Here is a 14776-nt window from a genome sequence, read left to right as displayed (position 1 = left end):
CATTTATTGATGCTTGCTTGCGGTTTCCTTCCAGTTCTGAAAGCAATACATGCTCATTATAGAGGATTTAGAAAGTATGGAGAGGTATAAAGAAGAAAACAAAAATTGTCTGTAGTCCTACCACCCAGAGCACCCTTTTTCTCCTTTGATACCAAAGAGATCTACTTTCTCGTTCCTGGGCAGAAGTCGTACTGTCTGTGGGGAGGAGGGGGGGTCATGTGAGCCGTTTTAAAACCACAGGTTGATTGTGTGTTTGCAGGGAGGAAGCTGATGAATATATTGACATTGGAGCCCTCAATGGCATCTTTGTGCTGGGAAGGAGTATGGGCTTCATTGGTGAGTTGGTAGTTGTTATTAAGAGTTTGGTTTGGTCCCCGCCCCAGCCCCCCCCCCCCCCCATGGTTCAGCTGTAACACCTGGGTGGCAAGTTTCTACTAGAAAGATGTCACATGATCTTCATCATCGTTTCTAATCCTTCCTTTCTTACTTTAACTTCCCTCTTTATATTCATTCCATGGTTCCTTTGTTCTTGGAAATGGCTGATTGCTAGTCCAGGAAAACAGAATGAAATCCCACAGTTGCCTTTTAGCCAGGCCGGTATCCGCTTGTGTGGTGGATCTGGATTTACTTCCTCATTTTTTTTGTATTAGATTTTCTGTCCTCATCTTCTCCCCCTCGCCAAACTTTTAGCAGATCTCTCACCAACTCTCTTTTTGTTTGTTTATTTTTGAAAGAGAGAGAAAGAGAGACAGAGTGCGGGCGGGGGAGGGGCAGAGAGAGAGAGGGAGACACAGAATCTGAAGCAGGCTCCAGGCTCCGAGCAGTCAGCACAGAGCCTGACGTGGGGCTCGAACTCAGGAACTGCAAGATCATGACCTGAGCCGAAGTTGGAGGCCTAAGCGACTGAGCCACCCTGGCGCCCCCGACTACTCACCAGCTCTTAACAAAAAGATGCCTTTGCCCCATTTCAGGACACTATCTCGATCAGAAGAGGCTGAAGCAGGGGCTGTATCGTCACCCTTGGGATGATATTTCATATGTTCTTCCGGAACACATGAGCATGTAACTGAGCCCGGAACCATATGTCAGTGAAGTGAAGACAAGAACTCATCCCCTGGGAAGTAGCGTGCACACGGCTGGCACTGGAGCTTGCTAGAAAATGGGCCTGGAATGTAAACAGCTGCTGGTGTACAGGCACTGATGACACCCACAGGCTAACACTGTTCATTCCACACCAGGAAGCTTAGTACTTTTTTTATAAGCGTAGAAATAAAAACCAAGCCAATACTTGTGACCTTTGCTCTGCTACCTGCTGTATTTATTATATGTAAGCATCTAAGCACTGTAAGGATAGTGTTCCTCATTGTAGGGTGTTATGACGTTGCTTTCTTTTTTCCTTTAGTTAAAATTTTTTTCCCTTGGAGGAAGAGAATGAAACTTTTAAGACCTCAAGGTACTATCAGTTTAAAGCATCCCTAATGTCTTATTTTCCCACTTTCCTCCTCATATAACCAGAAGAACATTGTGTTAATCTGATTTTTAAAGATCTTTTTGTATGTTATGTGTTAAGGGTTTGTTTGGTATCTCACTGTAATGTTCTGTTGCAGACCAAACTCTGTTTACGTCAGGGGGATGGGACGTTGCATCCTTAGCCATTGTCACAAAACATGTGGAGTAGTAATTTAAAATGTAAAGTTGTAACATACATATGTTTAAAATGGAAACGCAAAGCAAAAAAAAAAGCTGTGAAATGTTTCGTGTTCTATGTCCTCTGTATTTATGCAACTGATTTATCAGTCTGCTAATGAAGTGTGGGTTCAAGGACTCGTCTCCAGCCAGTTTGCATCTATAATCCAGCAAGATTCTGGCAGCTGCCAGCTCAGTCTCTTCTCTGTATTATCAGTTTGGTTTCAATAAACTATATAGTAACAATAAAGACACACTACTGTCTCATGCCATCCATATCCTTTCCTCTCCATTCCTTTGAACGGTGCTAATTGTTTCACTACATGTCATTTTAAAAATGTTCATCCATCTCTACACACACACACACACACACACACACACACACACACACACACAGAACTCATCAAAACACTAACTTCAACCCCCCTGCTCAGGGGGGCCCTGGCTGGCTCAGTAGGTGGAGCATGCAACTGGATCTTGGGTTCGTGGGTTCGAGCCCCATGTTGGGTGTAGAGATTACTAAAAAAATAAACTTCTTCTTAAAAATGTTGGGAAAAAAACAACCCTGTCTTCTCCCTTGAGTCGGTACCTCTCCATTTTCAGTGAATAGGAACAAAGCTGTAACCCAGATGCTTAAGCCAAAAGCTCAAGAGTCCTCCTCTCTTCCACTTCTCTGGTTGTCCCATCTTACGGATTCAGCCTTTCATTATCCCTCTGATCTATCTATATGCTAACTAATGCCCCTACTTCCACTTTTTCATTATTTCTTCAGCCACCAGTGATATTTTAAAGCATGCATCTAATGGAGCCACTCCCTTGCTTAATAAAACCCCAAAGTGACTTTTATTCATCTTTTAAACAAGTATGTTTGCAACAGTAACTACGGACCAAACATTACGTAAAACAAGCATCCCTAAGCGTTCTCCTAACAGATACTATCCTATTTGTAGAAGATGAATTGGTTCCGAGATACTGAGTAACTTGCTCGCCCTCGTCCACTGAGCGGGGGCTCGGTCTCAAGTTTTTTTTTCATGTTTACTCCAAAGCCATTTTAAATCTTTAAAAATACACTGTCGCCACCCGAGACACTAACAATGGGTGACGGGCCAGGGTGGCTTTTGTCCTACAAAATGCCCACGAAGAGCGTGCCACTCTGACGGGAAGAAGACCCGACACGTGGGAGGGAGGTCGTCGGGGAGGGGGGTGGGGGGCAGCCCTACCCAGCCCTCTCCAGCCCTCTCCAGCCCTCTCCAGCTCTCTCCAGCTCTCTCCAAGGTGGCGCGGCTCCGGGCAGGAGCGGCCGCGCGTGCGCACACTAGCGGCGCCCAGCTCCGCCCTGCGCCCACTATTTATTCCCAGAATTCCTCTGTGTCGCACCAGAACGGCTGAATCGTTCCGAGACTGCGGAGGTCGGGCGCGGCGGCGTCAAGATGGCGGCGGCGGCGGTGGCGGCGGCAGCGGCGGCGGCAGCGGCCGCATCTCTTCAGGTGCTGGAGATGGAGAGCATGGAGACGGCCGCCGCCGGATCGGCAGGGCTGGCCGCCGAAGTCCGAGGAAGCGGCACGGTGGACTTCGGGTCTGGGCCCGGCATATCTGCAATGGAAGCGAGCGGGGGCGATCCGGGCCCGGAGGCCGAGGATTTCGAGTGCAGCTCTCACTGCTCGGAGCTGTCGTGGAGGCAGAACGAGCAGCGGCGCCAAGGCCTCTTCTGCGACATTACCTTGTGCTTCGGCGGCGCGGGCGGCCGAGAGTTCCGGGCCCACCGCTCGGTGCTGGCCGCCGCCACCGAATACTTCACGCCCCTGCTCTCGGGCCAGTTCTCGGAGTCCCGCTCGGGCAGGGTGGAGATGCGCAAGTGGAGCTCGGAGCCCGGGCCCGAGCCCGACACGGTGGAAGCCGTTATCGAATACATGTACACGGGGCGCATCCGCGTCAGCACGGGCAGCGTGCACGAGGTGCTGGAGTTGGCCGACAGGTAGGCGGGATGCGGGGGGCCGCGCGCCGGGCGGCGGAGAGGCTCGCCCACCGAGGGCCGCATCCCGGGAGGGGGCGGGGGAGGCGGGGAGGCAGGGCCTGCGGGTGGGACTCGAGGGAGCCCGTACGAGATGCGTTTGTTTGCGGCTTGTTGAGCGTCTACTGTGTGCTGTGGGGCGGCCACTGCGCTGGGCACCGAGGATGCGGCCGGTCTGACGAGGGCGCCCTGCGCTTAGGGAGCTCAGATTCCAGGTGGAGGGACAAAGGCAATGAAAAAGAAAGTCTGCCTGTAATCAGCACTGTGTTGACATTTAAAAAGGATGAAAGGACAGTGATTGGTAGAGGAGAGACCTTTCTGAGGAGGTGACGTTTAGACCGATCTCTAAACGGCAAGAAAGAACTGGCCATGCAGAGATGGGGGATGAACATTCCAGGCAGAGAGCGCCAAGGCCCTCAGTCAGGATCCAGTTCGGCTTAAAGAACTAAAGGAAATACCCAATGGAGCTGGGTCTAATGGGTGAAGGGGTTTGCGAAATGCGCTGGAATAAGGAATTTGGTTTTTACTGTGAGGTGGGAAGCTGAGTAAAGAAACTTCCTGATTTCATTATTTTATTTTATTTTATTTTTAATTTTTTTAACGTTTATTATTGAGAGACAGACACAAGAGTGTGAGCAGGGGAGGGGTAGAGAGAGGAGGAGACACAGAATCCGAAACAGGCTCCAGGCTCTGAGCTGTCAGCACACAGCCCGACGCGGGGCTCGAACTCACAAACTGCAAGATCATGACCTGAGCCCAAGTCGGTCACCCAACCAACTGAGCCACCCAGGTGCCCCTATTTTATTTTATTTTTGATATTTATTTATTTTTGAGACAGAGCATGAGTGGGGGAGGGGCAGAGAAAGAGGGAGACAGAATCTGAAGCAGGTTCCAGGCTTTGAGCTGTCTGCACAGAGCCTGACACAGGGCTTGAGCTCGTCAACCGTGAGATCATGACCTGAGCCGAAGTCAGATGCTGAACGGACCCAGCCACCCAGGCGCCCCTGATTTCATTATTTTAAAAGAGGATTCTGCTACAGTGGAAAATGGATTGTACGGAGCAGGAACGGATGCTTCAGAGACTGGTTAGGAGGCAGGTGAATGCCATTTTTAGAGATGTGGAGGACTCCCTTTTGGCAGTATTATATTACCAGGAACATGATTTTTTTTTTTTTTTCAACGTTTATTTATTTTTGGGACAGAGAGAGACAGAGCATGAACGGGGGAGGGGCAGAGAGAGAGGGAGACACAGAATGGGAAACAGGCTCCAGGCTCTGAGCCATCAGCCCAGAGCCTGACGCGGGGCTCGAACTCACGGACCGCGAGATCGTGACCTGGCTGAAGTCGGACGCTTAACCGACTGCGCCACCCAGGCGCCCCTATCCAGGAACATGATTTTAACAAATACCTATTGAGTGCCTGTTAATGCATCAGATCAGACACTGGGTTCTAAGGTGCTGGGACTTCCTGGTAAACAAAACAGACAAAAGTCCCTTTCCTCGTTGCGCTCACACTGGTAGATGGGCAATAAATAATTAAAATAGATGGCGTGTTGGATGATTGTTACAGCTTTGATGAGAAATTCAGCATAGAAAGTGCTCGTAGAGAGGAGCTGTGTTTTTTAATTGGGTAGATAGAGAATGCCTCATGAAGAAGACATTTTGCAAAGAACTGAAGGAGGTGAGGTAAAGAGTGTTTCAGGGGGCGCCTGGGTGGCTCAGTCGGTTAAGTGTCCGACTTCGGTTCAGGTCATGATCTCATGGTTCGTGAGTTCAAGCCCCGCGTCGGGCTCTGTGCTGACAGCTCAGAGCCTGGAGCCTGTTTCAGATTCTGTGTCTCCCTCTCTCTCTCACCCTCCCCTGTTCATGCTCTGTCTCTCTCTGTCTCAAAAATAAATAAACGTTAAAAAAAAAAAAAAAGTGTTTCAGGTTGAGGACACAGGTGGAAAGGCCTGAGGTGGGGCTTATCTGGATGTTTGAGAATAGTGGGAGGCCAGCATGGCTAGATCAAATGGGTGCAGGTTGAGAGGGGTGGGAGAGGCCCCAGGGTGGTGATGGGGGATGGATCCAGATTCCATAGGGCTTGTTGGCCTGGTGAAGGACTTGAGCTCTTATTTTGAATGAAATAGGAAGGTTTGGGGCAGAGGAACAATGAAATGTGATTTGAAGAATTCTGCTGTGATGAATAAAGGATGGGGCAGTGAGGAAGGGGCTGCAAAGGCAGAAGCAAAAAGATTAGGGGGTTGTTGGAATGGAATGGTGACAGAGGCTTGGATTGAAGAAGGAGAAGTAAAGATGATAAGTGCTTCAGTTCTAGATATGTTTGGAAGGTAGAGGGGACAAATTTGCTGATGGATTTGATACAGAGTGTAAGGGAAAGGACTGCTGGTTTTTGATACAAGCAATTGGAAAGATGGAGTTATTTATTCATTAAGATGTGGGAGAGTGTAGGAAAGCAAGTTTGGGAAGACCAGGAGTTTGGTTTGAGTCCAGGAAATGTCTGAATAGGCAGTTGGATATAAGAACATTGGGAGGAATATGGCATATAAGATGGTAATTAAAGCCATGGGACTGGATGAAAAATTACTTAGGAAGAGAGTGTAGACAGAGAAGGGGCAGGATTGAGCCCTGGGGTTCCAAAATGTTAAAGAGGAACCAGTAGAGGAGATGGGTCTCACAGGAAGCCTTTAAAAAAAAAAAAAAAAAAAAAAGGTATAGAGGAGGGAGTAGCCTATCCTGTCAACTGTCAACCGTAAGTGATCCCTGCATTTGGCAATATAGAGACCCTTGATGTCATTAGCAGGAGCCGTTTAAGTTAAGTCTTCGTATAAAGAGGGTCAGAATAATGGTACACATGGACATGTTTGGAGAATAGTCCAGGGAGGTCTTTTTTCCCCATCTAAGATAGGAGATACTAGAGCTTGTTTGTGTGCTGAAGAAAAATGAATCAGTGGAAGAGGAGAACTTCATGTTACAGGAGTGGGGGAATTCTTGCAGGAGCAAAGTCCTTGAAATCAAGAAGGGGATAGAATCAGTATTAATAATGGAAAAGTTGGACTGGGAAGGCAGAATATAGGGTAAAGCTACAGGCACATTGGGTGGTGGTAAGATGAAGTTTCTGATTGCTTGTTTTCTCATAGCCCAAGTTTGGATCGTTCATGAGAGGGTGGGGTAGGGTGGGGCAGGTGTAGATTTGAGACAGAGGTTTGTTGAATGAAAATGAGTAGAGAAAGGTCATTGCACCCACTCAAGCTATGTTTGTGTCTCACGTGGGCTCATTTTTCAGATTTGCTCCTGCTTTATAGGGGAGTTGGGGGTTAGGAGAGAACATCTCAGGCAGTTGAACTTCTGTCCATCTGTCAGCTGCTTGAGCAGCTGCCTTGTGATGGGCACTAAGTGCCTGGCAACCGTCATATCTAACCTTACCCATGAGCTCTGAGGCAAGAGCTCTCTCCCTACCGCCCGAGTACTCTGTCGATCATACCTACCTTCAAGGGCACTTACAAGGAAATAATAGGAAGTGCCTAGCACATGGAACATGCCTAGTATACATTAGCTATTATTGTCATCAAGCAATGTTTCTAAACACCCTATCCAAGGGAATATGTCAGAATTATCTGGAGCGCCATGCCAAAGATAGGAGCTCCAGGTAGGGGGTGTGAGCAGCCTGGGAATCTAGTGACCCTGGCACCCAGACATCTTTGAGAGTCACTAGAGCTCTTACCACTCTACCTTGTCTTTGTCTTCTAAGATGGTATGTTCCCTGAAGATGGTGAAGGAAGCCTGTCGTACTCATCTTTATATCCTAGTTAGATGGGTACTAAGCGCGATAACTGTAATAACAAATGGTTGAATTGAGAGCCCTGAATTGAGAGGCCTGGACTGATAAAGTCCATATTTTGTTTAAAGTTCTCAGTTCTGAGGACTTACTCTTGTTAAAGCAGTGGTCTCAAAGTGGCCATCCTTGGGACTGAGTTCTGCTAGATTTATGGATTTAGCTGAAACTTGTGGTATGTAATTTAACTTCAAATGAATTTAGGAGGGCAGACAACTTCTAGTCAGCAACATGCCAGACCCCTTCCATATGTTCGTTACTGTTGTTTGAGTTTGCCTTGCCATCCCCTCCCCCCATCATCTGCCGCCCAAGGAGAAAGCTCTAGTGAAGAGGAGATTGAAACCCTCAACACAAGGCCTCCACTGCTGTTCCTTCTGATATTGAACAGACAGAGCCTCCCAGGAACCACAGTTCCTATACCATCTAGTCAAGGCTTAATAAAGTATCTTGCTGAGACCCTGCCTCAAAGAAAAGGTTGGTGACTGACAAGGGATTAGGACAGGAATAGCATAGACAGGTTTGGATTGGGAATTGCCTTTGCCAATAAAAATAAAGTATGGAACTATTGTACTTTATTTTTTATTGGTTTTTTTTTTTTTAAGTTTATTAATTGATTTTGAGAGAGACAGAGACAGCACAAGTGGGGAAGGGGCAGAGAGACAGGGAAAAAGAATCTCAAGCAGGCTCCGCACAGAGCCTGATACAGGGCTCGAACTTGAGAAACTTTGAGATCATGACCTGAGCTGAAACCAAGATTCCGACGCTTAACTGCCTGAGCCACCCAGGTGCCCTTATTAAGTTAATTTTAATTCCAGTATAGTTAACATACAGTGTTATATTAGCTTCAAGTGTATAACATGGTGATTGAACAAGTCTGTACATTACCCAGTGCTTACCATAATAAGTGTACACTCCCCAATCTCCATCACCCATTTCACCACCCCCCCATCATCCAGTTTGTTCTCTGTAGTTAAGAGTCCGTTTCTTGGTTTGTCTCTCTTTTTTTCCCCTTTGCATGTTTGTTTTGTTTCTTAAATTCCACATAGGTGTGAAATCCTATGGTATTTCTTTCTCTGACTGTTGTACTTTTTATTAAAGGATATGTTCCAGAAAAACTTACATAATGAAAAGCACCACTGTGTGTATGTTACATGTATCATGTATAGTTGTATATATATTATATAATATGCATAATTAAAAAAATATATATATATATATAAAGATGACTTTATATATGCTTTTAAATATACTTTTCAGCATAATGGGGCGCCTGGGTGGCTCAGTCAATTGGGCATCCGACTTCGGCTCAGGTCATGATCTTGTGGTTCATGAGTTTGAGGCCCGCGTTCGGCTCTCTGCTATCAGCACAGAGCCTGCTTCAGATCCTCTGTCCCCCTGTGTCTCTGCCCCTCTCCTGCTTGTTCTCTCTCTCCTCTCTCTCAAAATAAATAAACTTTAAAAAATTATTAAAAAATAAATACGCTTTTCAGTATCATCCTTTTTAATTTGGGGGGATTTACCCTTTTTCAGATGTTGGCCATAAAATGAGATGAAGCTTACCATTTCAGTTTGTATAAACATGTTAACATGTATAACATGTTCTCAAAATGCAGCCACATAAAATGTGCACATTTGAAAATTCTTTTTTCTTTTCTTGATTTTAGGTTCCTGTTAATTCGTTTAAAAGAATTCTGTGGAGAATTTCTCAAGAAGAAGCTTCATCTCTCTAATTGTGTGGCCATTCATAGCTTAGCTCACATGTATACTCTGAGCCAACTTGCTCTGAAAGCTGCCGATATGATACGGAGAAATTTCCACAAAGTAATTCAGGATGAAGAATTTTATACTTTACCTTTCCATCTCATTCGAGACTGGCTGTCGGACTTGGAAATCACGGTTGATTCTGAAGAGGTTCTCTTTGAAACAGTGTTGAAGTGGGTTCAGAGAAATGCTGAAGAGAGAGAGAGATACTTTGAAGAACTTTTTAAATTGCTCAGATTGTCCCAGATGAAACCTACTTACCTTACTCGGCATGTCAAACCAGAGAGGCTCGTGGCCAATAATGAAGTTTGCGTCAAGTTAGTGGCCGATGCAGTGGAGAGGCATGCTCTGAGAGCTGAAAACATACAGTCTGGCACCTTCCAGCATCCTGCCTCTCATGTCTCATTATTACCTCGCTATGGGCAAAACATGGACGTGATCATGGTTATTGGAGGCGTGTCAGAAGGAGGGGATTATTTAAGTGAATGTGTGGGGTATTTTGTCGATGAGGACAGATGGGTAAACCTGCCCCATATTCATAATCACCTTGATGGACATGCCGTTGCAGTAACAGAGTCCTACGTGTATGTTGCTGGATCGATGGAACCAGGGTTTGCTAAAACTGTGGAAAGATACAACCCAAATTTGAATACGTGGGAACATGTTTGTAGTCTGATGACAAGAAAGCATTCTTTTGGGTTAACAGAAGTCAAAGGGAAGCTCTACAGCATTGGAGGGCATGGCAACTTCAGCCCTGGCTTCAAAGACGTGACTGTTTATAATCCTGAGCTTGATAAATGGCACAACTTGGAATCAGCACCAAAGATCCTCCGGGATGTCAAAGCACTAGCCATCGAAGACCGGTTTGTGTACATCGCTGCCCGCACTCCCGTGGACCGGGACACCGAAGATGGGTTAAAGGCTGTAATTACCTGCTATGATACGGAGACTCGACAGTGGCAAGATGTGGAATCTTTGCCGCTTATTGACAATTACTGTTTTTTCCAAATGTCTGTGGTCAATTCAAACTTTTACCAGACGGCATCATGCTGTCCCAAGAGTTATTCTTTAGAAAATGAAGAGGCAGTAAGAAAAATTGCCAGCCAAGTGTCCGATGAGATCCTTGAGAGCTTACCTCCCGAAGTCCTAAGCATCGAAGGAGCGGCTATCTGCTATTACAGAGATGACGTTTTCATTATTGGAGGCTGGAAAAACAGCGATGATATCGACAAACAGTACCGGAAAGAAGCCTACCGATATTGTGCTGAAAGAAAGCGGTGGATGCTTCTTCCTCCCATGCCACAGCCTCGTTGTAGAGCCACTGCTTGCCACGTGAGGATCCCGTACCGGTACTTGCATGGCACACAGAGATATCCTATGCCTCAAAACTTAATGTGGCAGAAGGACCGCATCAGACAGATGCAAGAAATACATCGGCACGCCCTGAACATGCGAAGAGTGCCAAGCTCTCAGATTGAATGCTAGGTGCTCTAATAGGTGCAGCTTAAAACAGTTGTACCTGTCTTGTGAGGCTGAAGATCCCCAGACTGTTACTTGAAAAAGTATGTCGATAACTTATTTTCTACCTACCTGATTATTGCCCCATATAAAGGAAACACAGTTAAAAACTGAAGAATGGGAAACACGATTTAATATGTGGTATTTTTTGTTGGTGTGCAGTCTTTGTCTGTCTTCGGTTTGTGTGGATGTGCTAGCCAAGTTAGATCTTATTAATGACAAGTGGAAGAACCAGGTATAGTTACTTGGCTGTTTCTCTGCCAACAAGTGAAAACTCCTTTGTCTTAGGGACTTGATGTTTTGAACATGCTTTAAGCAACAGTTTTATTTGCACGTTTACTTTGATACTCCTTTTAATTTTTTCCTGAATGGTTGGTGGTTTTGAAAAGAGCAGAACTTACGCATTGAGCCCTCATCTGCAGGAGGTATGTGCAATAGTGAGACTGAGATTTGAAGGGAAAAGCACAATGTTTCGGCAGGATGGTTTCTGAATATTTGCATTGATGTTTTGTTGTATGTGTTTATCTAGAAATGCTGTTTTGTTTATTTTTAGAAGAGATGACTAGTGAGAAATTTGTGATTGGCCCCATTATTTTTTGAATATTTTCCATTTCTTCAGCAACCGTTCTAGACTGGGAGCCATCACTCTGAGATGATGGTAGTTGGCAAGAGTGTTGATCTTTAGCTCATTGATTTAATACAGAGGACACTTATGTATATGAAATTTGTTTTTCTAAGAAGAAAAGTAGTATTATTAGGTAGACTGAGCAAAGGCATTAAAACATGTAAACACTTTTTTCAGAAGTTGCAGGCGTATTTGAGGATAAGTTAATGAGTGTAAATAATGCCTATGACAATCGATACAACAATGCCTTCAGTTTTAAATTGTCCTCTAAAGTATATTGTATAGAGTCCTCCTCATTCTTTCTAAAAGAAACTTTTCTCAAAATGGGAAGGAAGTGACAATTGAGAGAAATGTTGCGTAAGAGAAGCCTTACTGTTTCTCAGCCCTGACTGTTCTAGTAGTTTATCCAGTTTCCCTAGACTTTTATTCAGACTTTACCTGAGCCTCGAATACCAAATTTAGGTGCATAATTAAGGCTCTTAAAAATTTATTGCTTTAGTTATCTTTTATTTATTCTTATGCATTCTTCTGATTCTCTAACACACTCCCAAGTTTTATACAAATGAGAACTCAGTTAACATAAAGGACTCCTGCTCTAATGGTTTGCAAAATGGCTCCATTGTATATGTTTCTTATTTCTTTCAGAATATCATCTTCTTAGACATTCCAGGATACTGTTTTAGGAGTTGAACTCCAAGTGCAGTGATTATTTTTTTCCCTAGACCATTATACTTAACCTTACTGTATCAAACATCAAAAGGAAAAAAGCACAACCAGAAATTTTGGCTCTCAGTTTGCTGCAAGACTATTAATATCTAGTCCCTGGACTCTATACTAAGAGCTTTCCTGAAATTTTTAAGTTGGTATCCTTGCCTAGGACAAAGTTTTTCAATAAATGTGCCGGAAATCTGCTTTAAAACCATTTAATTTAGATTGGAGTGGGGGTCGTAAACTTCAAGTCCTATTTCTGTATGAGGATATATTATTCTACACCACCTCTACCATTTTATCAATTTCCATTTGTAGTTATTTTAATAAAAGCCATTTCAGTTCTGAGAAGTGCTCATTCTTAGTTGTGAGAGGTCTATGCACGTGAGGCAGAAAAGCTCGTTGAGTGATGTTCTCGTCTCTGATAGACTATGCCGCCTAGCAAACTTCCTCTTCTTAGTGGTGAAGTAACTCAGCAGCTCACTAAAATGGCAGTTTCTGTCCAGGAGGTGTGATATAAGGTTTTTGGATCTTATCTCTGAGTTGTCTTCTGAGACTGTCACTACCAAGTTTTTGGAGGGTGGCCTTTTTTCACATGATGCGACAAATTATAACTCATAAGATTTAGGTATAATCTGGTTCTGAAAACTTGATTGAAACTGTTGTTTTTTAACTCAGCAGGCAGCGTAGGCCATGGCTGAAAAGAAGGGGTAAGTCCTTCCTTGCATGATGATGTGTGCAGGTTTTCCTGATTACTGAATTTCTAATTTTCATATTTGAATTCACACGTGTGACTTCACATCAATAACTTGTGTCTCTGAAATATCCTAACTAACTTGTTAATAGGAAAGGAAACCAGATTTGCTTAAATCTGTTCAAGGCTGACATTCTGAAATTCTAAACTGAAAATAACTTCCAGAGTATTTGGAAAGGTTTTGATTATGACAACCAGCCTAAAGTGGCTCTTTCGGAAAGAAATTTCCTTTCTGATGAAAAACTTAAAGAATGTGTTTGGTCATTTAAACTTCTAAAAAGACAGCTTCACATGTATTCAAGTGAACCTTTTGCTGTTGTTGCTTTTGTTTTTGTTTTGTTGAAGGATAAAAGAGGACCAAAAAGTAATACCTTTGCCTAACCCCTAGCGTGACTTGTATCTTGGAGTGGAGGTCCTCCACCTCCACCTTACCCCACTGTGGTTTTTAAAAAAACAAACCCGTGGTGTATATTGAGAATGTCAGTCATGAGCTTAGTGTGTAAGTAGTACATCTCACTTGCAGACGTTTGCATGATGTCTTGTAGATCTTGTATATCCAACTTTGCTTTTGCTGTGCCAACTCAAAAATATTTTGCTGAAAAAAAATCTCAAAATTGATTGACATCAGTTTTGTTTTTATCACTTAGTTTTATATAGTATTGCTGGGACCAAAAACTTTTAAAATACATAGAACAGAAGTTTGAAGCTGGAAAGATAGTGTTTATCGAAGACTTGTGTGCTTTTGCTCTTTAAACTCTTCAGGCTACTGGTAAGGCAGTTTCTAGGGCACTCTTTTTTCTCTGTTTCTTGACTAGTGTAGCATGTCATATGTTTAAATACTTCATTCTCTGCTTCATAATTCTAATGAGACACTGTACTGTAGGTAGACAAGTAAACTAAACATATATTTTAGTTACTTGGCCTAATCAAACATAGATAAAGGGACTTTTTTGTACTTTCCTCAAATTAAGCTTAAATTAAAAGGGTGTGTTGGCCACATTTCCTGTCTTTTGAAAGTCTACAGAATTGTGAAGTAGGTTCCCTGCCTCCATTAGCAAAATAGGGTATTTCTAGGTTGCCATTTAACTGTAGAATATTTGAGAAACGCTTTGGTCTCTCCTTTAATTATCAAACATTTTGGCACAGTCCATCACTCCAGTTTGTTGCTTTCTTGAGAGTAGTCCATTTTTGTTGTTATAATGCCTACATTATAACGTGCTCTGGTCATTGGAAACCAAACAGCTCATAGTTGAGTGACATAATACAATAACAATAACATAATATAGTAGCCATCTCGCTTCAAGGAATTTAATTAGATAGCCAAATAACTGCTCTTTGTTGATTACCTTCGTAGGGCTTTTGTCTTACTCTCTGAGCATCACTACGAATGTCTGACACTGAAGCACATACAGTAGAGCACTTGTTCACTTAATCCTCCTGCATAATGCACTTGTGAAAAATTAAGCTTGCTAGATGTTTGAAGACTATGGTCCATGTGCTAGGGCTCACTGACTTATTTGTAAAATACATATTTAGTTCAAGCTGATACACAGTGACTTTTGGGGGCTATCAGTATCCAAGCCCCTACTCTACTCAAAGTATAATCTTGGCTATCTCCCTTTAAGTCAGAGGAGATGTAGAATTTAGGATGCTTTTGAGACATCATATTGTAAAATAGCCTGTTTTATGTTCCTAAAACTATCTTGTTCTGTGTTGAAGCTATCAGTTGTCTCAATGTAAGTTTTAAATAAACATATTTCTTTAGAGCTGGTTTGTACCGTGTGACTTTTCCCTTTTAATGATACACTGTTGGATACAAATGCTTACTTCCTTCCCTCTTACTCCCTCATTCATCCAACCTTTGGCTCCCTTAAGTTGA

At 43.7% G+C, this 14776-nt stretch overlaps 2 protein-coding genes across 3 annotated transcripts in view; both read left to right on the top strand.

Annotated features, from left to right (window-relative positions):
* ACLY (ATP citrate lyase) overlaps nucleotides 1-1962 on the top strand; it is a 44972-nt gene extending 43010 nt beyond the window's left edge. For both annotated transcript variants that reach the window (XM_047093386.1, XM_047093385.1), the window contains 2 exons: nucleotides 260-336; nucleotides 972-1962. In XM_047093386.1, coding sequence (XP_046949342.1) covers nucleotides 260-336; nucleotides 972-1066 — 172 coding nt within the window. In that variant the 3' untranslated portion in view covers nucleotides 1067-1962. The remainder of the gene's footprint in view (nucleotides 1-259; nucleotides 337-971) is intronic.
* Nucleotides 1963-3075: 1113 nt separating this feature from the next.
* KLHL11 (kelch like family member 11) lies at nucleotides 3076-14663 on the top strand. Its single transcript, XM_047093396.1, has 2 exons — nucleotides 3076-3661; nucleotides 9196-14663. Exons 1-2 carry the CDS (start codon nucleotides 3117-3119, stop codon nucleotides 10775-10777), a joined length of 2127 nt encoding a protein of 708 aa, XP_046949352.1. The 5' UTR covers nucleotides 3076-3116; the 3' UTR covers nucleotides 10778-14663.
* Nucleotides 14664-14776: the final 113 nt, after the last annotated feature.

This window comes from Lynx rufus, unplaced genomic scaffold (assembly GCF_022079265.1).
Source record: "Lynx rufus isolate CCGP_SWC_20201006 ecotype Redwood Valley unplaced genomic scaffold, mLynRuf1.p SCAF_34, whole genome shotgun sequence".
Lineage (NCBI taxonomy): Eukaryota > Metazoa > Chordata > Mammalia > Carnivora > Felidae > Lynx > Lynx rufus.
This window is presented reverse-complemented; position numbering and strand designations above follow the sequence as displayed.

Bases quoted from the DNA above. Each gene is read 5' to 3' on its own strand.
- KLHL11 (XM_047093396.1), top strand. From the start codon at position 3,117: ATGGCGGCGGCGGCGGTGGCGGCGGCAGCGGCGGCGGCAGCGGCCGCA. The intron at 3,662-9,195 runs GTAGGCGGGATG...TCTTGATTTTAG, and splicing joins GTGCTGGAGTTGGCCGACAG to GTTCCTGTTAATTCGTTTAA.